This window comes from Colias croceus, chromosome 26 (assembly GCF_905220415.1).
Source record: "Colias croceus chromosome 26, ilColCroc2.1".
Taxonomy (NCBI): domain Eukaryota; kingdom Metazoa; phylum Arthropoda; class Insecta; order Lepidoptera; family Pieridae; genus Colias; species Colias croceus.
Window position 1 is genome coordinate 914,722 of NC_059562.1, and position 22,568 is coordinate 937,289.

At 31.2% G+C, this 22,568-nt stretch overlaps 1 protein-coding gene across 5 annotated transcripts in view; it reads right to left on the reverse strand.

Moving 5' to 3' along the window:
- The window catches only part of LOC123703425 (zinc finger protein castor homolog 1), an 85,267-nt gene that overhangs the window by 15,579 nt on the left and 47,120 nt on the right, over nt 1–22,568 (reverse strand). For all 5 annotated transcript variants that reach the window (XM_045651412.1, XM_045651413.1, XM_045651414.1 and 2 more), the window contains 6 exons: nt 16,836–16,924; nt 15,661–16,491; nt 14,919–15,075; nt 14,310–14,445; nt 13,937–14,041; nt 13,658–13,724 (listed from right to left, as the gene is read on the reverse strand). In XM_045651412.1, the coding sequence (XP_045507368.1) occupies nt 13,658–13,724; nt 13,937–14,041; nt 14,310–14,445; nt 14,919–15,075; nt 15,661–16,462 (1,267 nt within the window). In that variant the 5' untranslated portion in view covers nt 16,463–16,491; nt 16,836–16,924. The remainder of the gene's footprint in view (nt 1–13,657; nt 13,725–13,936; nt 14,042–14,309; nt 14,446–14,918; nt 15,076–15,660; nt 16,492–16,835; nt 16,925–22,568) is intronic.

The window sequence follows — 22,568 nt, forward strand, 5'->3', positions numbered from 1 at the left end:
TGATACTTTTTTTACTATATTTTGTAAGTCTAAGTTGACGATATCGTTCATATAATTACACTGAAGATTTGTCGTTTACTAAAAAAATATTATACCTATGAGATAACTTAGTAACTTATAATTTAATTATTTATAAGCTTTTAAATCCTCATAATACCTACATTGCAATTAGATACTATTGATTTGTAAAGCAGTTTCTATAGAGAAGAACTGGAAAAAAACTCTATAATTGCCATCTTTATATCATAAAAAACCTTTAAAATAACTCTTCATTAAACATTATTGGAAACATTTCTAAGAATTTCAGAGGATGTGACACACCCGACTTTCGATATATTTTTCCGTTGGGTGCATCCAATCCCATTACCATTGTTTTGGTTGAGTGGGATTACAAAATCCCATAAATATACCATTGTTTTATGGGAACGTTTTTGATGCAATTTTGAGGTTTCTGATATATTTAATAATAGGTATTCTGATATATTTAATAATATTAAATTGGTTTGAGAGTGTCTTACTGATTTTGGTAGAAGTTATATTTTGAGTGTGGTTTTAATAAATGTAATTGCTCTTATCTTATGCAATATTATAAAGAGGAAAACTTTGTTTGTTTGTTTGTTTGATTGTAACGAATAGGCTCATAAACTACTGGACCGATTTTAAAAATTACTTTTAAATTGAAAGCTACATTATCCACGAGTAACATAGGCTAGGTTTTATCCCGGAAATCCCACGGGAACGGGAACTATGCGGGTTTTTCTTTGAAAACGCGGGAGAAGCCGCAGGCGGAAAGCTAGTATTATAATAAAATGAAACCCGTTTCGAGTTGTCACGGCATCATGTGTGAGCGGCTGAACCAATTTAGGTAATTCTTTTTTTATTATATTCTTTGAAGTACGAGGATGGTTCTTATGTAGAGAAAACGTAAATATGTAGGTACCACGGGCGAAGCCGGGTCGGAATGCTAGAACAAAAACTTTTTGAGTTTGAGTAATTTAAGTAGTGAGGTCAGATTTAATCGCTTACAATTTTTTGCCACTTTTAATATGAATCGAATTTTTGACTCTAAAAATTTTTTAAACAAGTTGTTAGTATAAGATCAATAATTGATATCAATTTTAATTCTGCGAATAATATAAATAAAATAATCCACAAATAAGCTACTATTTCTTACTTAACTCGATCTTGTTTAAGATAATTCACAATTATGTTATTAAAGTAATGAACGAAGTGTTACTAATTTTCCTGTTTCGATAAAAAAACATATTTCATTGTTTCGCGTGGGATTTTGTCTTTGAGTAGGTATTGTACAATAATAATGGTTCTTTAAATGTTTTACACTTGTTAAATTGTATAAGTGTGTGTTAGTTTTTTTTTTGTTAAATTTGATAAGGTCACTTAAAGATTTAATGAAATAGAACAGAGTACTTATGGCTCGATGTTTGTAACTGGTAGTGTTTATTTTTGAATTGCTTGTGATCTATTGTTGTATTTTAACTAAATTTTTATTAAAAACAATTATTATTAAAAACAAATTAATTCAGAAATTACACTTTTCTATGAGGCATTTAATTAAATATTGATGTATGAATTTCGTATATTTTGAACAATTACATAGTATGAAAACAAACACTACTTTAGGTACCTACACTAAAAACTTAGGCGTATCCAAGTGGTAAGTACCGTTCGCAAAAAGGGTTCATTAGTCATATGATACTCTTTTTTTAATTATATACATACGTTATAGGTACATATGATATTCATAATATAAAATCTAAGTACAGAAAGTACGAACTTAGGCTTAGCCAAGTTGTAAGTACCGTTAGCAAAAAAGATACATTAGTCATATGATACTCTTTGTTTAATTATATGCTGAAGGTCATTAATTACTCTGTGACGTTTACATACCGGCGGCGGATGAAAGGGTAATTATGCGCGTAGATCAAATCGGGATCGATCGATAAAGGATCTATAGTGGTTACGTGGATCATTGGCCATCGATATCGGGATTTTTTGTGTGTAGTTTTTGGTTTTGTCGATTTTGGAATTTTAATAATGATAACTATTTGGGCTAAAATAATATTCGCTATTTTTACTGTGCTATTATTATATTTAATAGGGAAATATAACAGAATTATTTTGATTCCTTAGGTTATAAATATAATATACTAGATAGTAAGAAAATTTTTCTCTATAATTTGAAAAATGATAGAGCCCAATAAAATAATAATAATATCGAACTCAAACTCAAATATTTATTCCTCAAACTAGACGTCTATAACACAAATTCCACAGATAATTAAAACATTTAAACTACCAACATCAAATCAAATGGCCATAGCGATAGAGTTTAATCGCCATCGATACGTAATAATTGCCGTGTCCGTCTGTAAATCCTCTCCCTTGTTGATTGTAAACGATTCCGCATGATCTTGTTTAGTTTTTTGTTTTTGTATTGCTCAATTGAACGTGTTTTGTGACGTTTATTGATGAGTCTGTAGCTACGGAACGGATGGGCCGGTTTTCATGCAGTTTTGTTGGTATGATAGTATAATTTGAAATGCTTACTCTTGAAAGTTATTGTTTTAAAAAAAAATATTTTTTTTTTAATTTGTTTCGTCTTTGAAATTCCCTTAAATATTTTAAAATATTACACAACACATCGATTCCCATGCTTCCAATCTAGTACTATGCTGAATCGTAATCACCTATTACTTAGGTTTTAAATTCTAGACATGTCTAAGTCTATTCCTATATCCATTGATAGATTATTGGCGCCTAGATTTTGTGAGAATATTTCTATTAATAAAATACAAATGTTTGTGTGTTTATTCTTCACAATACTTCTGTATAAAACTTCCTAAAGCCATAAAAAGGAATTTTATGTGAATTTTTAAACCATTTTTAACTCTTTTTGCATAAAAAATAAACTTGTAAAATAGTAATTAGTTCCGATTCGTTTGTCGCGCTACAACAATAACATAATTTACGATTAATCGATAATCGATAGAAGAATCGATAACTCGATACAATCGACTTTAGTCTGATTTAATTGGTCGGATTTATTCTATGGTCTAAATAATTGGTCTTTGTAGACGACTTAAGTTACTACCTAACTATGATTTTATCTTCCTTTTTATAGTGCCGCTTTTTAGTTCTACAAAGTCCTAGGTTCGATTACAGGAAAGTATTTAATATGTTTGAATCCAGTGGCCCATAAGTGGGTTAATTAATTTTAATATAGCGTCAGCAAATCTGGGTTCAATGCTTTAAAATGCTCAGTATGTTAAAAGTTTCATGGAAATTTGTTTAGCCGTTTAGGGTGGTTTGAATAGTAAGAAGTAATTAAGAAGTACATGTTATGCTAGTTGAAGTTATTCATCAGTGAAACGTGTTTTAAACCCGTCAAAAATATGGAAACAAAAACTGAGTCAAGTTATTTGATCTTTCTAAACTTATGTTTATAAAACGCGATACTTAGGGCCTTACGCGTAACGTAATACAAAATAAACTTTAATGTTTTGTAATAGAGTCGAAACTTAAACATCAATAACCTTGAAGAGCTTCTCAGAAAATGATGATATCGTATAAAAATGTAAACAAAACCTTTGTTTAATTATTTTTGCTTATTCTAAGAAATATCTCGAATTTATATAAATACTTGGCTCATAATTGACATACGGTTTTTGGCTCGATACTGTTGACGTAATAAACAGTAGATAAACTTATATTTCAAAAACATTTTTTTTATGTTTGTTACGATTTATCTCAAAACCTAGTTACATTTACTAAGCACATTTTTTCAGTACCGATTCAAATTTCCGCTTTCATATTAATTAATATTGTTTTTTTTGCGATAATTAATGACAAACATACATGTTACCATTCTAATGTATTTATAATAAGTGCGCAATTAGAAATAGAAAGACAAAACGAAGGGGAAAACAGGCATACAAACTTTTTAATTAGATATATAATTATAGTAGTTACCTACTTATATAATATTATGGTCATGCAAAAACTTGATAATGTCCTAAAGATTTCAGCCAGAGAATTACTTCAGATTTCAGCCATCATTTTTAAATTTTTTTGCTGTTATAGAAGGTTCTTAACATACGACAAATTAAGAAAATTGCGCTGAAAATTAAACAATTTCAGAAAACTTAACGCTTTTCCGACCCATTTGGCAGTTTGTGTAAAGACCTAATTAAAAAAAAATATTGATGTTCCCTCAAAATGGCACAATTTTGATAACATCTTAAACTTAGATAGGGCCTTGTACATAATGTACAAATATTACTAAACACATTTCGATGAAACTTCAGCAATACAATCTCCAAGATTGTAACTTAGTATTAACGTTCCGTATGTACAATAATGTAGTATAATTTTATACAAAGATACCAACTCAATGAATATGCAAAACGCACGTGTTTGTGTTTGGTTTGTGTATGTGTGTGTGCTTTGTTCGTTGGTGGTATGTTCACATAAGCGGGATTGTATTTTATTTTATTGATACCAAAATATGAAGTAAAAATTGTGTTTCGAATATTTCGTGAAATTTGACGTTTAAATAGACGGATGATATAATAGTTTACAAACGGATGTTTTCTCTTATATTATGTGAGCAAAGTAAAATGTTTATATTTGGCCTAAAAAATAAATAGTCTTCATTTATGTACTTATTGTCATTTGGTTGATTTGTATAGCACTCAAGTATTTTTAGGAGATTATCTTGGCTTAAAAAATACTTTCCCAATAAGAAACCACAGTTGACTTTCTAACTGCTGTAGTTAAATATTTTATTTAGAAAATAATATTAAATAATTTGCAATACATTACATACTAAATCTCTTCAAACCGGTCCATGTGCACACACCACACACATGCGCACACGCATAGAGATGCATATTTTATGACGTCTTCCCATTCTGCGGTGCCACAAAGAAATTATACGCGCATTAAATCCGAAGGTGTTGCCTTTTTACTCGCTGTACCCACCGATGATAACCGGGATTATGTTTAAGGGAATTTCATGGGACTTTTTTGAAAAAAAAATTTTTTTTTGCTGATTCCGCGAATATTTTTGTGGTTTTCAGCTTGTTATTGTGTATTATGTTGCATTATGTGTTTCGGTTAATTTTTTTATAAAATTAATAATAGGTTACTATTAAAAAGTTGCATAAAATACTACACAGATAATAATTATTCATGCCAATATGTCGTATAATTTATATAAAAGGAACAATAAAAAAAAATAAGGTTATTCTTTGAAATTCCCTTTTCTCGCTAGCTTCGTCTTTGGATTTCTTTTGGATTCCAATGTTTCGATATGAATATGGAAAGAAGAGACGTAATTTAATGCGAATTTAATGCTTTTATTCGCTTCAAGATGACAGGAGTGGAAAATATGGCGTAAAGATTTCAGGAATTTCGAGTTATCCTTTTAAAAGCTTATTTTTAGAGTTATGCAGAATTCTGCTCTTTCACGCAAATACTGAACCGATTAAAATGAAATTTGACCATCATATAGGAGGTAACTTGGACTAACACATAGAATAGGTTTTATCCCGGAAATCCTACGGGAGCAGGAACTATGCGATTTTTTTTTAGAAAACGCGGGCGAAGCCGCGGGCGGAAAGCTAATATAATAATATATTTCGAATGTTTAAAGTTATTTGTAAATTTATTCGAGTAAAAAGCTTTCGTCATCTACATTCTATTTCATCAATCAAAATTTAATAAATTCCGTTAGAATTTCGCCCACTGTTTTACCAGCACTTAAAATAACAAGACAAAAACTATTATAGTTACTTAAATTGGCGTTTTTGCGAGATATACGACACTATAAAACTTTTGTTTATTGCCAAATGGTTTTACGATATAATCGATATCTGATTAGGTCCCAATCGAGTAATTAATCGATTTATCGAGATCGCCGATTCGATTTTGCATGCGACTATTATTATCGTTTTTGTTCATGATTTTTGCGTAATGAATGCGTAATCAGTAATGCATTTACGTAATTGCCTATTGGAATACAATTTTATTTGTTTTTTACTTTGTAATAAATGTAGGTATCTCGAAAGTATTTTAAGCTTCGAGAATAGAGATTCAAAATTACATCAGAATCTGTTTTGCTATTTCCGGGTACTTGAATAACCAGACAGTAATTAGGTATGTTGTTTTATTTTTACTAATTACCTTTAAATTTACTTTCCCTATTTAGACTTTAATTCAGAATCATAAAAACATTTTGTACACAAAGCTGTAGTAAATACCTACTCTATACATTCGCAAAAACAACTCCTAATTGTTTTCCCCTAATTCTGAATTTACTTCAGAATCATTAAAAATATTAATATATATTTGAATATATCGTGGATAAATACCATTCGCAAAAACAACTCCTAATAATTTTTTTTCCCTTATTATTCTAAACGCGCTATTCTCCCGCGCGGTTTCACCCCCGTGGCTCCACTCCTGTTAGTCGTAGAGTGATGATTATACCCTATAAGCCTTCCTCGATAAATGAGCTATCTAACACCGAAATAATTTTTCAAATCGGACTAGTAGTTCCCGAGATTAGCTCGTTCAAACAAACAAAAAACTCTTCATTTTTTAAATATTGGTATAGATTTACTTCAGAATCATAAAAACTACGTATTTACACAAACTTGCGGTAAATATCTAGTCATAATAAACTCGTGATATAGGGTGTTTCAACAGGATTGCATATCCGAGGACGTTGGGGCGAGATAGCAGAATGGTTCCCATTTACCGCATAATAGCTCAGTTTCAACGCGTCCGGTACGTTTCATTGACGTGGGACACGGTTAAAATCATTAGATTTACCTACTATACAGGGTGATTAATTTTAAAATGAATGAATATGTTTTTAATTAAATTTATAAAGACGAAAAGGTATTTAAAAGGTCGCGGTCAATACTATCCCTTATTTCATATTTTTAGGATGATTTTGAAAAAGTAACCTTCAATTATTTTCTTTCTAAATATCATCAAAATCGGTACAGTAGTTTTGCAATGCTAAACAGACAGACTACTAGTTAATAGAAGATTAAGCAATTCGCGAAAACATCTTAAATGCTTTACTGAGAACGTCGCCATTAAATATTCCGGGAACAAATTAATCAGTGTTATGTCTAAACGGTTTGCTGATAACATTCTCAGTATACTGATAAGCGAGTTATTTAGCTGTTTCAGTGACTGCGAAATGGGATACTTTAACGGTTTTAAATCAAGTTTTATAATCGTCTTTCGTATTTATTGACACTTCGTTTGAAATATTTTTTATCTGTTTGTCTTGTGATGTGGAGTATCTGTAAATACTTACCTAGTTTATTTTTAAAAAACAAATTCGTTTTTATAATAACTAAGAGGAAGAGTTACTTAACTACCTACTTAGTTTATTTATAAAATAAGTACATATTCGTTTTTATAATAGCTAAGAGGACGAAGAAGTTATAAACATGAATATAATTATAGGTACAGTTTTGTTGAATGCTGCAGATACTTTTTACAAACGAAAACAAAAAAACATATCCCCGCATCGCAAAATACCCAAAACATTCAATTTAAAAGCATTAAAAAACAATAAATCCATTCGAAATCATCGTAAAACAGAATCGCGATGTTATAAATAATTAAAATAACATGCTTTGTAAAACGAAATTTAAAATATTTCGAATCCAAATAAAGAATCGAATGACGCATCGATTGTTCACGAATTTCGATAAAATCTCAACTTCCCACTTATTAATTCGGTCTTCCTTCCCTTTTTCGCGTTTATGGAAAACGTATTTCTATCTCTGTCATCACCACAGGCTATAAACTTATAATATATAAATGTTAATTACAGTTTTTGAGGCGTTTCCACATTTAATTGCATTAATACAAAGATATTGGTCTGTTTGATTTATTTCATATTAGGGAACTGTAATCTATTGGTTATTAAAACATCATTTACGGTAAGAAATTTATATAAAAATCAATAATTTGAATAAATTTTATTAAAACACAATTAATCGTACTAATTAATACCAATGTATTATGACAGCAAACACGAACAATTCATTAAACATTAATTTATTCTTAAAAACTGTAATTTTAACATATTATAAACACCGTGTTTACCGAGCACACGTGTCAGAAGTGAAACTTCTTTGGCAAGATACAAAAATCGTCGCCTTACCCCATGACGTGACGGCATTACCATGACGATGAAATTTTACTCTCAACGCGCATAGAAGTTTCACTTCCTAAAGTAAGAAAAAAATAACAAAAAACATCGCGATGCGCGTGCGCAATAAAGATTGATGACAGAGGGAGTTACGAAACGCTCTCCCATCGTTCAATTGAATGAATTCGCTCTATTGAGAAAATTAGGCTCGTCGAGGTTTCCACACTTAGCGCAACGTGGCTAGGGGCCGGCTAGGATGTAGGGTCGCTGTGATTTCGTGGGATCTGTGCCATTTATATGATATTATGTGTATACGTGGTTTTGATCTATTATTATTCCTGTTAAGATTTCAATCTGTATCATTTATATTATATTATGTATAACTTGGTATACGTGGTTTCGACCAATTATCAATATTATGCTAGAACATGTCGATCTGTAGTCATGTATACCTACTTGTTTAACTTTACTATCCTACATGTTTTAGACCAATTATCAAATCTGCTAGAACATTTCGATCTGTGTTATATCACTGAATATACGTGTATATCATAGTTACATACGTTATTTCGAACAATTAGTTTAGAGTAGAAGATGTTTTGGTCGAAATTAGATATTGACGTACGTGTACACTGTACACGTATAGGATATATTATTTCGACCAATTATAATTATATCAACAATTATAATTGGTGACCAATTATAAAAATAAACAATTCGCTCATGGTTATAATTTTATGGTAGTATTTAGAGCTGATAAATTAGCCGAAGCAACGAATGTAGTGCATGTTTTCCATTTTATGTTAGTGATCTACAATTGCTAACATAACATTTACTTTCAGCGGGATAATAAGAGATAACATAAAAAGATTTAAACCATTTTCCAAATTTGTTTAATACTTTACATTAAAATACTGTAAAAACTCAATGAATGCTCATTAAAGAAAGTCTATCCATAAAACTCAAAATAAACATCGGTTCATCAAAGTTCATCGTTCAAAGTAAATATTTGCGGAATCGATACATCCGAAATAGCCGATCACAGTACACATTAGTCATGTGTCAGTTTTCACGGATACGTGTAAAGAATCTGCCGTTTTCTGGAGAAATAATTTAGTCTGTGGCGTTTCGGGTGCGTTTTATCTTGTTTGCTTTGTATATGATTATAATTTTAGTGGGATGTGTAGTTATGGTAATTGAAAATGGTTTCGTAGTTCTGTGTTATGTTGTAGATAGTATACTCATTGTGTAATAGATATGGTATACAAGAATTTTCTTAGTTAAGGCGTTAATAGGGGCTAGCGACCTTGGCGACGATTTACTAGGCGGAATCGGCGAATCTATCGTAGTAAAAGTACGTATAAATATTATTTAAAAAGATATTTGGATATTGAATCAAAATTTAAAACAACCATGCCCTGTGTTTCAATTTCATATACACACTGTAAAAACACTACAATAATTGACATTATATTGACTTAGCGTTTTTGTTTAAAGTACAAAAATCGACCTCAGTTCATGATTTTTTCCAAAGAACCTGATTGTAAAATAAACAAATTAAAACAACCATGCCCTTTATCATATTCGAAACTTTAATATACATTTTTTTTTAGATATGTACGTAAAGAATCTAAGAAGATAAACGGTTATAACTAGAGTTAATTTTCGGTATCAAAAGGGGATTCTACCCGATTCAGGCCTTAAGAGGCCGGCGGACGACAATTTTTCCATACAAACGTAATACCTAAATAATTTTCAGTTTGAGCATATTTCCACTTTATTGTGCTGTTATTCGGAATAAGACAGTATTTATCTAGGTTCCCATATTATTTTTATTGCAAAATACTTAAATACAACGAATTGTAAACGATTTGTATTTCTCACATTTTTTAAGTATAAATGATATGTTTTCTACTCATCCATTCTGTAATAAAAACGGCAATATTCTTAATGTAATGTAATTCGAAACATGGTTTACATTGTTAAGTTACACAATATGCAAAAAAAATTGGAAAAGCATTGAGTTTTCATTCATCGTTTTTGGTATTACGGCACACGTTCAAATTAATCACAAATTTTCATCGGTCGTCGTGCTGTCGCATCAAGCAATACAGATACATACAGTAAACTTCATAGTATGGAAAAAAGTTTGTATGTGTTGGTAATATTTTCGATGTGTGAAAACCACGTCACCACTTTGTCAAGCACAAGCCTGTCAAACTATTTTCTTTTTCATCCTAAAACAAAAAGGTGGAGGTTCTATGCTCGTTTAATTTATTTTTGCATATTTTGTGTTTTTTAGTTTAATTTAATTTATCGTTTTAAATATAATTAAGTAGGTATACCTAAATACAAGTATTGTTAATTCTGGCTTAAAATAATTAATTTAATAATTATTTTAATTAAAATAATTTGCGCCTGTAATCACTACATATTTTAGCAACATAATAAATTTTCTAGTGTATCAGTTTTTTTTCTACGAATTTATTTAGGTAGCTCAGTCGGCCGCGAAAATCCCAATATTTTAAATATTTTTTTAAAAATCGTGTTTTTAAAATAAAACTCTGGGTGTTCTACTCGTGTAAAGAGAAGCTCCTTAGATATTTCCGATAAAAAAGGGTCAAAGGATGTCACTTTTTTGCGCCTAAAAGTAAAAACATATAGTGCACTGTGCGTGCGTATTTTTTGCCAATTGTATTGTAATATTTCTGACTAGCTTCCACCCGCGTCTCCGTCCGCGCGGATGTCCGTCTTCGCGTGGATGGTTTATTTCTCCATTTTGAGTTACTCTGACAATGACATCTTATAAAAAAAAGAATCCACTGCGGGTAACGCAACGTGTGTTCGCGGTTCTACAGAACAACGTCTATGGATAAAACTGAAAAATTAAGATTATTTTTTTCCACGTGTTATTCCAGGATAAAAAGTATCTAAAAGTATATATTGTATGCCCAGGATAATAAAGTATAATTATGCCAAGTTTCATCGAAATCGAACTGTTAGTTTTCACGTGATGTCAGCATACAGACAGACAGACAGACGGACAGACAAAAATTTTTTTAATCACATATTTGGGTTTGGTATCGATCCAGTAACACCCCCTGCTATTTACTTTTTCGATATTTTCAATGTACAGAATTGACCCTTCTACAGATTTATTATATATACTAGCTTCCGCCCGCGACTCCGTCCGCGCGGATGTCGGTCTTCGCGTGGATGGTTTATTTCTCGATTTTGAGTAACTCTGACAATGACATCTTATAAATATCTATTATAAAGACCAAATACGGCTCGACCTATAATAATACGCAACGTGTGTTCGCGGTTCTACAGAACAACGTCTATGGATAAAACTGAAAAGTTAAGATAATTTTTTTTCTACGTATGTTTCCAGGATAAAAAGTATCCTATTTTACACCCAGGATAATAAGGTATAATTATACCAAGTTTCATCGAGATCGAACCGTTAGTTTTCACGTGATGTCTTCACATACAGACAGACAAACAGACAGACAGACAGACAGACAGACAGACCGACAAAATTTTTTTAAATAATATATTTGGGTTTGGTATCGATCCAGTAACACCCCCTGCTATTTATTTTTTCAATATTTTCAATGTACAGAATTGACCCTTCTACAGATTTATTATATGTATAGATGTATAGAGAATAGATTATATTTGCGAAAAAAATGTACCCTGATTTTTACAGCTAGATTTTTTTTCTACAAAGCCTAGATGTTGAAATATTATTGAAGACTAGATTTTCGCCCGCGGCTTCGCCCGCGTTTGCAAAGGAAAACCCGCATAGTTCCCGTTCCCGTGGGATTTTCGGGATAAAAATCCTATGTGTTAATCTAAGTTACCCTCTATATGTGTGCTAAATTTCATTGTAATCGGTTCAGTAGTTTTTTCGTGAAAGAGTAACAAACATCCATACATCCATACAAACTTTCGCATTTATAATATTACTAGTAGGATATAAGTGTTGTAGAGAAATTTCCTTAAAACGCATTGCTATTCTGCACATACACTTACGATTGCCCAAAGTTTGCTGCAAAAATAAAGTAAATAAGAAACATTATATTCCTAAATAAAAAGAAATGCGTTTGTCAATATGAATGAATGGTACACTCACACAACTACACACTATTCACACAAATTCACGCGCGGCTTCGGCGGGAATTGTGCAGCAGAGACAACAATATTCGAGCGTATTTTGCCTTCACTTCGAATTGCAGTTGGCAGCGGCCTCCGCCGGACTCTTAATGGTGACATTTAATACAGACGATTCTGTCATAATCCAGGCGTCTGCTAAGATATGTAATCCGGAAATAATTCCAATTTTCTGGCAGTCAATCCTCATTAAATATGTAATTAAAAATGGTTTCGTAGTTCTGTGTTATGTTGTAGATAGTATACTCATTGTGACGTAATAGATATGGTATACACGAATTTTCTTAGTTAATGGTGACATTTAATAGAGACGATTCTGTCATAATCCAGGCATCTGCTAAGATATGTAATCCGGGAATAATTCTAATTTTCTGGCAGTCAATCCTCATTCTTTATATTTATTTTGATGAAAATGAGTTAATTTTTTTGATAGGTACATTACGAAAGAGAATAAATAACCTATTTAAAGATTGGGAATTTAATTTCTCTGTTTCCTGGAAAATTGATGTATAATATTTTTATTAGCCTCATTTAGTTCTTATCCTTCTACCATAATTAGATAAAGAAATAAAGAGAAGTAATAATATAAGTAGGTATTGATAATTTACAAAATATATAGGTTTTCAGGTAACTTTAGCAAACAGATGAAACTGCATTGGTTTCGCAACTGCATTAGCAAAGTACTGTTAATTTTAATTAGTATGTTTGCACAAACGTCGCCTCTAAACAGATTTACAGATATTTCATAGTTTATAACGATCGTCTTAATTCGAAAGTAAGTTTAAAGAAAACTGAAAGTTTTTAACGTTTCTACTTTTTCCTGTAAGTTTATATCGCAATTATTAATTAATAGAACTTGCTCAGTTATTATCCATTATATAACTTTGTATAATTAAATTTATAGTAGTCCTTATAACTTAGGTATACGTAATTTTATTACATTTACAGTAAATACAGTCATTTTGGTGTTAATCCATACTAATATTATAAATGCGAAAGTAACTCTGTCTGTCTGTCTGTCTGTTACTCAATCACGCCTTAACTACTGAACCAATTTGCATGAAATTTGGTATAGAGATATTTTGATACCCGAGAAAGGACATAGGATAGGTTTTATCCCGGAAATCCCACGGGAACGGGAACTATGCGGGTTTTTCTTTGACTGCGCGGGCGATGCCGCGGGTGGACAGCTAGTTTAAGATATGTATAAATAAAATATTTTCAGTTCGTATATATCTATATTTCCTATAAATAAAGTTTCTTTTCATATTTAGTACTTACCACTGGCATGTAACTTTCTTTCTTGTGAGTCTTCAGCGTCCATCATCGATTGTTTTTGGAAGAAACCCTAAAAATACATTTTTTATACATTTCGAAGTTTTTATGTATGTATAGGTACTTATCAGTAAAACTATTCTGACTACATAGGTACTCTATAATAAATAATTAGGTATATTGTTTATTTTTATATTTATTCGTAGGTTAAGTAAAATAAATTTAAATGCTTTAAAATAACATTTTGTGAGTATTTTTATTATATAAAATATATTGTTTATTTACCTGCATTTGTAGATTAGCCAAATCTTCTAGATTTTTCCTCATTAACATGTTTTGTTGTTCGAATTCCGATACGCTGTTACCAGCGCTGGATGTTGTTGATTGTTCCTAAAAAAATAAGATTTATTAAAAAGAGCAGTATTAAACCGATTTAAATAAAGGAGGTTACAATTTTGACAACCGTTTTAATAATTTAATTCGTCTTCATCAAATTTCAGCATTATCAATTTTTCATTCAGTACTTTTTGCGTGAACGAGAAGCAAACATGTACTAAGTATGCAATTTTCACCCATTTTCACGAAAAAAATTAGAGCACGTGAATGAGTTTTTAATGACTTATTGATAGGATTTTAATTTAAAAATATTTGTAAGAACCTGTCCATCCCCATCCCTGGAGACGCTCAGGTCCAGGGTCTGGTCTCCATCTTCAGAACCACTACCATCTTCCTCAGCAGGCTGGCTTTTGAACAACCTCATTGACTGGTGGTTTATTATTTGGAGAGCTCGTTGTCTATAACAAGAAAGTTCATGAAAATCGGATCACTGTTTACGGAGATTTACGTTACATATGTAGGTATACCTATAAAAATGTATCCTAATAATTGTTCTAATTATCCGTATTTGATAGTTTACAGGTGACATTTTGAAATGTTCGTGTAATACTTTATTGGACGGATAAATTTTAACCAAGGATTGAAAAATCGGCCCTTAATGAAGTACCTACCTACTTTAGGTACATTCCTTGAAAATTGAAATATTATTTCTTTCACAGAATATCCACTTTTATGATAACAAAACTTTTGTAATAAAATTATAAACAAAATTTAATTTAAATTAACAAGTTGAAAAACACCTTTTTTGAGTCATGAAATTAAAATTTATAAATTTTTATTGTACATACACGAACTACTACGATATGCGACATGTGCGACACTATAAGTATTTTGGAAGCTTTTAACTGAGCAAAAAAAAACTAAAAATTACCTTTGCGCCTCTAAATCATTATCTGGTGTCTTCGGCGGGGTGATGTTAGTGGAGCTTTCATCTTCAGTCGCTGATGATGAACGTCGCAAGCGTTCAGGAGCGTCTCCGGAGTCATGTCTTCGCTTCAGACTTAAAGGTATCTGGGTGAAGGGTTTGCCTGGTGATGAAGGTCAGTTTTTAGCTGCTTGGTTTTTAAAAATGGTTAAAAATTAGAACTATTCGAATTTGTAAAATTTTGGGAATAATACATTGTACAGATTGTACAGATATTTTTAACTGATTGATTTATAAGAGTTGTTAAAACGAATAGAAAGCAGTTGAATTGTTGAATATTATAAAGTATTGTTGTCCTGCAACAGCTGGTATCTTTAAGATAGTTAGTTGAATTTAATTAGTAACTTGAGTCCGCTTTTCAGGCATACATATTACGTTAAGACAGTGAGATATTTATTTGTTTACATGATTTATATTCGAAATCAATAATGATATACAAGGATAGGTATTTAAATATCTACATTAAGTCGTAAAATTTCTATTAAAAATATGGCGCGATAAAATAAATCATACATTAAAAGTTGTCATATCTAATATACTAATTTAAATTCATCAGTTTTTCTTTAATAACATTAAAATTAAATTAATAAAACATGTATCGGTATTATTACAACATGCCACCGAATCCGCAAACGGATATGAATACATCATTATAATTTACATAAAAACATACATCATTGTCACTTACCTTGAAGCGCTTCCAACGCCCTGATTTGCCCACTTATGGCATCAGCCACTTCGTTAGACGACAACCCGTAAATCCCAAGTAATTCTTTCATAGTATTCATTGCGTAATCTCTTAAAATCCTATTCGCTGTGTCACCGTTCTGCTGACCCTCCATCCCCTCTTGGTTCTCCCTATCATTCGAATTAATATCCTTATTTTCATCAGAATCAGAATCCCGTCTCCGCGGAGGAGAATTCGTTTTAATTAGCTGCGATATAGCAAAAGGATTTTTGGCACAAAACGTCTTATTCTGGAGATTGTTGAAATTCAACACCGTCCTCTCTTTCTCGCCGTCGGTCATTTGTAAACTATGTATGTAAGATCTCTGAAACGTGTCCACCTTTTTCTCTTCCGACAATCTGTTCTGGTAATCTATGTTCTCATTGGAATCTGTACTTAATCGCCTGCTGAGATCCACAGCGCCTCCCTTGAGTAGACTGAAGTTCTTAACGCCTATTTTCGAATAACTACTGTCTTCAGCGTTGTCTGGTGTCGTTCTGTCGTTTCCATTGACAGGACTTTGTATATCACAGTGCTCGTTGGATTCGTCTGAGAAAGTGCTGGCGTTGGGCGCGCATCTGGGCTTGAAGTTCTTTCTTTTGTTGCGTTTGGGCATGTTGTAGTAGGGGGACATGTCGGTGCTGTGCTCTTCCTGGTTGTCGTTGGTCTCTGCCCAGGAGGCTCCATGGAGGTAGAGGGGCTCTTCGGGAGCTGGCTGGAGACGCTCATGTACAGATTCTTGATGCGCTGCCATGGTAGTCATCGCTCTCTCTCACACGACCCGAGACCGACCTGCGACAATCAAACAATTAAATTTGAATTCAACACTTTATTTACAATAATAATGATTCATTTTGTTTCGATATAAATGGAGACAATGTTGAATTAACAATAGTCTTTTGTTGGCTGAGATTAGCTGAATACTGTGCGATGTTATGATTCGCTTTTAAAATGTTAACGTTGTTTATTAAATAATGTATTTGTATCGATTTCGGTTCCTGTTGCTAAGCTTGAATGAAAATTTCATTGTATTGATGAGAAAGAACATATTAAGTACTCGAGACTTCGAGAGGTTAAATTTAAAAGATCAAAGGTTAAGATTTTTGTTTAACTTTATTGTAAAACTATTTACTTACCAAGAATAAATATTTTTATATCCAGTTACATCTTTTTAGGCCGAATAAATATATATTTCAGTCTTCTAATACAGCCGCAAGTGTAACATCTGAAACAAAGAATAAATAAATTATAATAATTGAAAATAACGATTGTTTTTGTATTGTAGAGGCATGTATATAATCATTTAAGTAGGTACATTTGAATTGTTGTTATTACATTTCTAAAGATAAATTGTTTTATACAAATAATTCAGTTATTTCTCATGCAATCTTTCAACCAATTTTAAATCGCAGAAATGTTACTTATATAACATAGTTTATTAACATTTTGCGAAACTCAAATAAGTAAAACATGAATGACATTTACAATTTTTTAGATGTAACAAGAACATCCCTACTAATATTATAAATGCGAAAGTAACTCTGTCTGTTTGTCTGTTACGCTTTCCCGCTTAAACCTTTCAACCGATTTTGATGAAATTCGGCACAGACAATCTTTAGGCCCTGAGAAAGAACATAGGCTACCTTTTATTGCGAAATATGTACCACGGGAGAACCCGGGGCGGACCGCTAGTGATAATATAATAAATATATTATCACTAGCATAGCGGTCTAATAAATATAATCGAATCTAAAACATAAATACATTAATAAAAAAAAATAAAAAAACTCAAACTTCGCGGAAACAGCACTGTCTGACGTAACTCCATAATTTAAAAATAATGATACAAAAAAAAGCGTACACGCATCGATCAACTACGAAATTAATTATAAAGATCTATTTTCGAGAAAACGAGATCGCCCGCGGCAAAAAACTAGTATCATGACGAAATTTGTGTTGGACAATTGCTTATTAGTTAGCGGCCTTGATATGAGTACATGTCGATTATGTGTACGATTACCCTAAAATTTATGTGGCGGTTTTGTGAACGTTTACCCTAAATAAGTTAAAAAGGCTTGTTAGAAATAAATGAATTTTCTGTTAAAGTGATGAAATTAATCGTGTTATAATCGTTTAATTATAGTGTTAAAAATTTATATAAATTAAAATATGATATTAATTATGAGCGAAACTAGAGCTTTACAAATTGACTCGTTGAGATAACAAGATAAGTTATTACGATTTCTTATGAACAGGAGAATACTGCAGTTTAAAGAATTGTTAATTAATGTTATTAATTTTTAAATATTTTCTTATATATACATGAATATTTAGATAAAATGGATACTGTGTTTTTTGTAAGTACATGTAGGTAATAATAATTACCTAATTATCGATGTAGGTAGTTAACTGCTGACAGCGAATTCGAATAATAAATAATTGATTTCCGGGATTTCTTAGCTTAATTTACCTACATAATAAAGGGTACTTTTCAATTTTTATTTCTAATCAAGAGAAGCTGGGGTTCACAACTATAGTACCAGCATATTTTATTACTTGGTCGTTGTTTGAGGATATTAGATTTACTAAGAAACGCAATAGCGGTATGTAAGTATAAAAATCGAGAAAATAATACGATAACGTCGTGAAAAAACAACAAAAATCCACAAACTTTTTGTTAAACTTAACAAATCGTGTTTCTTGGAAACTGTCGAGTAAAAAATGATGATTTGTGTATTCAATGTTTATTTCGCTAGTTCTTTTCCTGATGTTGTGCGTAAACTATTGTAATTCGTAATTTTGTAATATTATTTTATAACTAGATTTCCGTCCGCGGCTTCGCCCGCGTTTTCAAAGGAAAACCCAGATAGTTCCCGTTCCCGTGGGATTTCCGGGATAAAACCTATCCTATGTGTTAATCCAAGTTACCCTCTATATGTGTGCTAAATTTCATTGTAATCGGTTCAGTGGTATTTGAGTGAAAGAGTAACAAACACACACACACACATCCTCACAAACTTTCGCATTTATAATATTAGTAGGATTATTTATTATCCTGGGTATTCTTATTTGGGATAAAAATAATAAAATATATGTTGAATAGGCATTACTTGATAAAGAGGAAGATTTCAAAAGGTTAAAACATTTTGTTAAATTGATCGTGTAGTTCTTGTGTTAAATTAACAAACGAACAACCAAAAATTTAAATCTATTCTTTACATTGATTTTTAATAGTAGTTTAAATGTTATAATTATTATTATATTTAAATTAGGAAAAACATACTTTTAAACATTTAAACTTATCATTATGATTTATAATATCATAACCAAGCCAGTAGCCACCGGTTAGCAAAAATTACCTTTTCAATGTCTACTAAAATATTGGACACAATTATCGACTATTTCATCACTAGCCGACTGGTTTAGATCGACATATCGATACGTACATCACTACAACATCGACTTACAAATGTCAACATGTCACATAACTAGATATCGACGTTGAAACATTGAAGCAATATTTCTGAGAAATTTTAAATTATTTTATTTTGTATAATTTTTATAAATCTATTGGAATTTTGATTAATTTGTTTTGTTGATTGGCTCATTTGTACTTGTTAGTAAAATTATTATAAATAATCTCGAAATCGAAATCGAAATCTATCCAAGTTGCTTCCACTGTTTTCACAAGCAAAGCTTTATTTTACAAATCCGAATTCCATATTTATCTCATCTATACTAATATTATAAAGCTGAAGAGTTTGTTAGTTTGTTTGTATGAACGCGCTAAGCTCAACAACTACTGGTCCGATTTGAAAAATTATTTCGGTGTTAGATAGCCCATTTATCGAGGAAGGCTATAGGCTATATATCATCACGCTAAGACCAACAGGAGTGGAGCACTGCGAGTAAAACTGCAGGGCACAGCTAGTTATAAATTAATCTCTCTAAGAATCGATTCAAGTTGCTTCCACTGTTTTCACAAAGCTCTATTTTACAAATCAAAATTCCACATAATATATTATTCCATCTCATCACACACAATCAATAATTGAAGGAATCGGCCATACGGCGGCCATCTTGAAAAAATTAATAAAACGAGCGCGTAATTTTTCTTTATTGTTATTATTGAATATTGTTCCAGCAAGGTTGCCGCGAAAAAGGCGCGTTTGTCATTTATGGCGGACTTATGGATTTATATTGAAGCCGTGTACTTTAATTACGGACCGCGTTGTTTTTTTATATGGTAACAAATTATGTTTGGATTATTCGCTTGCTGTTATACTGTGACGTCGCTTGTCCTTGCGTGCGAAAGTTTCGTCAAAGTTTACTTCACAACAAAGTTTCTTCTTTACAAAAGTTTCATTTATCTATTTAGAAAAATTATCGAAGTCGATTCAACAATATAGGTAAAAAGGTGACACTTGAATATTAGTTTAAATTATTTAACACTAAATATTGTATAGGTATTAGGTAATATGATTAGATTTTTTGGTATTTTTTAGGAACTCTATAAATATAGAGTTCCTAAAAAATACAAAAAATTGTAACTTCAATATGTTCCAATTAATTTATAGGTATTACATCAAATTTGGTTCAAATCTGTGCAGCAATTTCTGATAAGGAATTATAGTATTCAGCTTCAATTTCATTGTAATAACTACCAAGATATTTTAATTATCAAAGTTTTAATTCCGAGTAAGAAATCGCGTATTATATTACGTTCAACTGCTTCGTGGATTTGTGCGTAGGTGGTATCGTATACTAATATACGTGTATGGCTTTGCTTGGAATTATTATAAGTACCATGATACTGTAAGTAGGCTTCAAGATATGTTTAATAATGGCATTCGTTTATGTTTAATTTATCAAAACAAAATAAGTGATCATTTAGAATAAATTAGTAATAAAGAAGTATTTATCTAAATATTTCTTAAATAAGTATTAAATTGAGGTCTTTGTGATTAAATTGAAGAAATTTAATCAAATCGATTTAAAAGTTTCTATAAAAACATAAACAAAATGACGTAATTATAAGTTATATAAAGTTAAAACAAAATCAGCTCTTACACTATTTATATCAAGATAAAATAAGTAATTACTTAGGCGCTGAACGCGCAAATTTCAATATAATATTACAATAACAAAGTCGACAGATTCTCGGAGCATTCCTCTAACAAATATTGTGTGTATCCAGTTACATAAACAAAAGATCTGGTAACGACGCGTTCTTCAATTTTAAACAATGATTTATCCATATCAACATTTATTATCTGTTGCTAGGAATGTTAAACGAGAAATACAGATTATACACATCTCGCTTCACATCTGGCTGAATTATAAAACATACAAATAAAGATCCTGGTCTAAAACAAAAAAAGCAACGCGGTAGTCAGCCAGAAAAAGGAATTAAAATTCAAATAAAGAACGGATTCCTTAAGATAATGCTTATTCATTCCACATTTAAAATCAAATTTTCAAATAAAGGCGAGGCTGATCGAGCGCGATAGAGCGGGATGAACGTATTTATTTTGAATACGTAAAAAAGAGATAAATAGCTTATTATGATTGACAGCTGAGAACGGTTAGCCTTGAAATATTTGAAACATTATATTATAAAGTACACTATCTTTGGCGGACACACGTGCAGTGCGGTCCTTAACACAGAAAGCTTTGAGCAAGTTTTTGTCATCTTACAACTGTTTCCACCCGGACTTTAATACACTTTCCTTATATTAAGATTCTTATTATTTCTTTAAAATACTTAAGTCTATACTAGAATTACTATTACTAATACTAAAATTGAAAGCATTCTAGATCTTTAGTGCTTAACAGAAATTTTAAAACAAATTGCCATGGAAATGGAAAATTAACAACTATTTCCTCAAGATTCAATATTAAAATATTAATTGAATAAAGGACCGTTCTGCTCGTGTGTATACCCCTCATTACCCGTATGTATAATGGCGGCGGGCGCTAGATATTCGTTTTTAGAAACGTCGAGTTTCTCCGGAACACGTTTTAAATCATATTTCGAACGTTTTTGATTTAGATCGTTGACTTTTTAATTCTTACTTTGTAACTTGTAACATGTTTTGTGCCAGTTTTTTAACGTTCTTACGAGCGAGTAATTATAGATGTTTTCAAATTTGGAATTCGCTGTTAATAATATTATAATTTGTGTACGCCCATTGTCTTTGAACGTTTAGTTAAGTTTGAGATAATAGCGTGTTAAAGTTTGTTAAACTAGACATTAGGCGTATAATCCTAATCTATACATTTCGCGTAGCATTTCTACGTCGTAGCATAGAGCTTTCGCTCTGATGTTTTTTACACATTACTGAATTCATAATAATTTTTAATTCAATACAAATTGTGAATAAAACAAGAAATTTCTTTATAATTGATAAAGCGTCCGTGCCGAAAACCGGATCCAATCTATTAGGTGTCAACTTGGTCGTGTCGTATCACGTAGAGCGGTAAAAAGTCGAATCGGTCACGCCGGCTGTAAATGTAATCTTCGTGCGTATGATCTGTTTATTTTATGATCATTTTTGTTTTAATTTAATTATGGTTTATGACCGTGTGTTTGCTATTATGGTTTATAGTTATTTTAGACTCGTTTTAAGAAGTCGACTTAGATTTTTTAATATCTATTTCTACAAATAATATAATTTTTAGCATATATTTTGTACTTATTAGTTATTTTAAATAAGCAATTAGACTTTTTAATTTCATACGAAGCCTTTTTAAACAGCCATATTACATTATTCCCATTACATTAATTATTTAATTGTAAATTAATTAGCGTACACATAAGCGCCTAATTTAAATAAAAAAATATCGTCAACCATAAAATATCGTACACA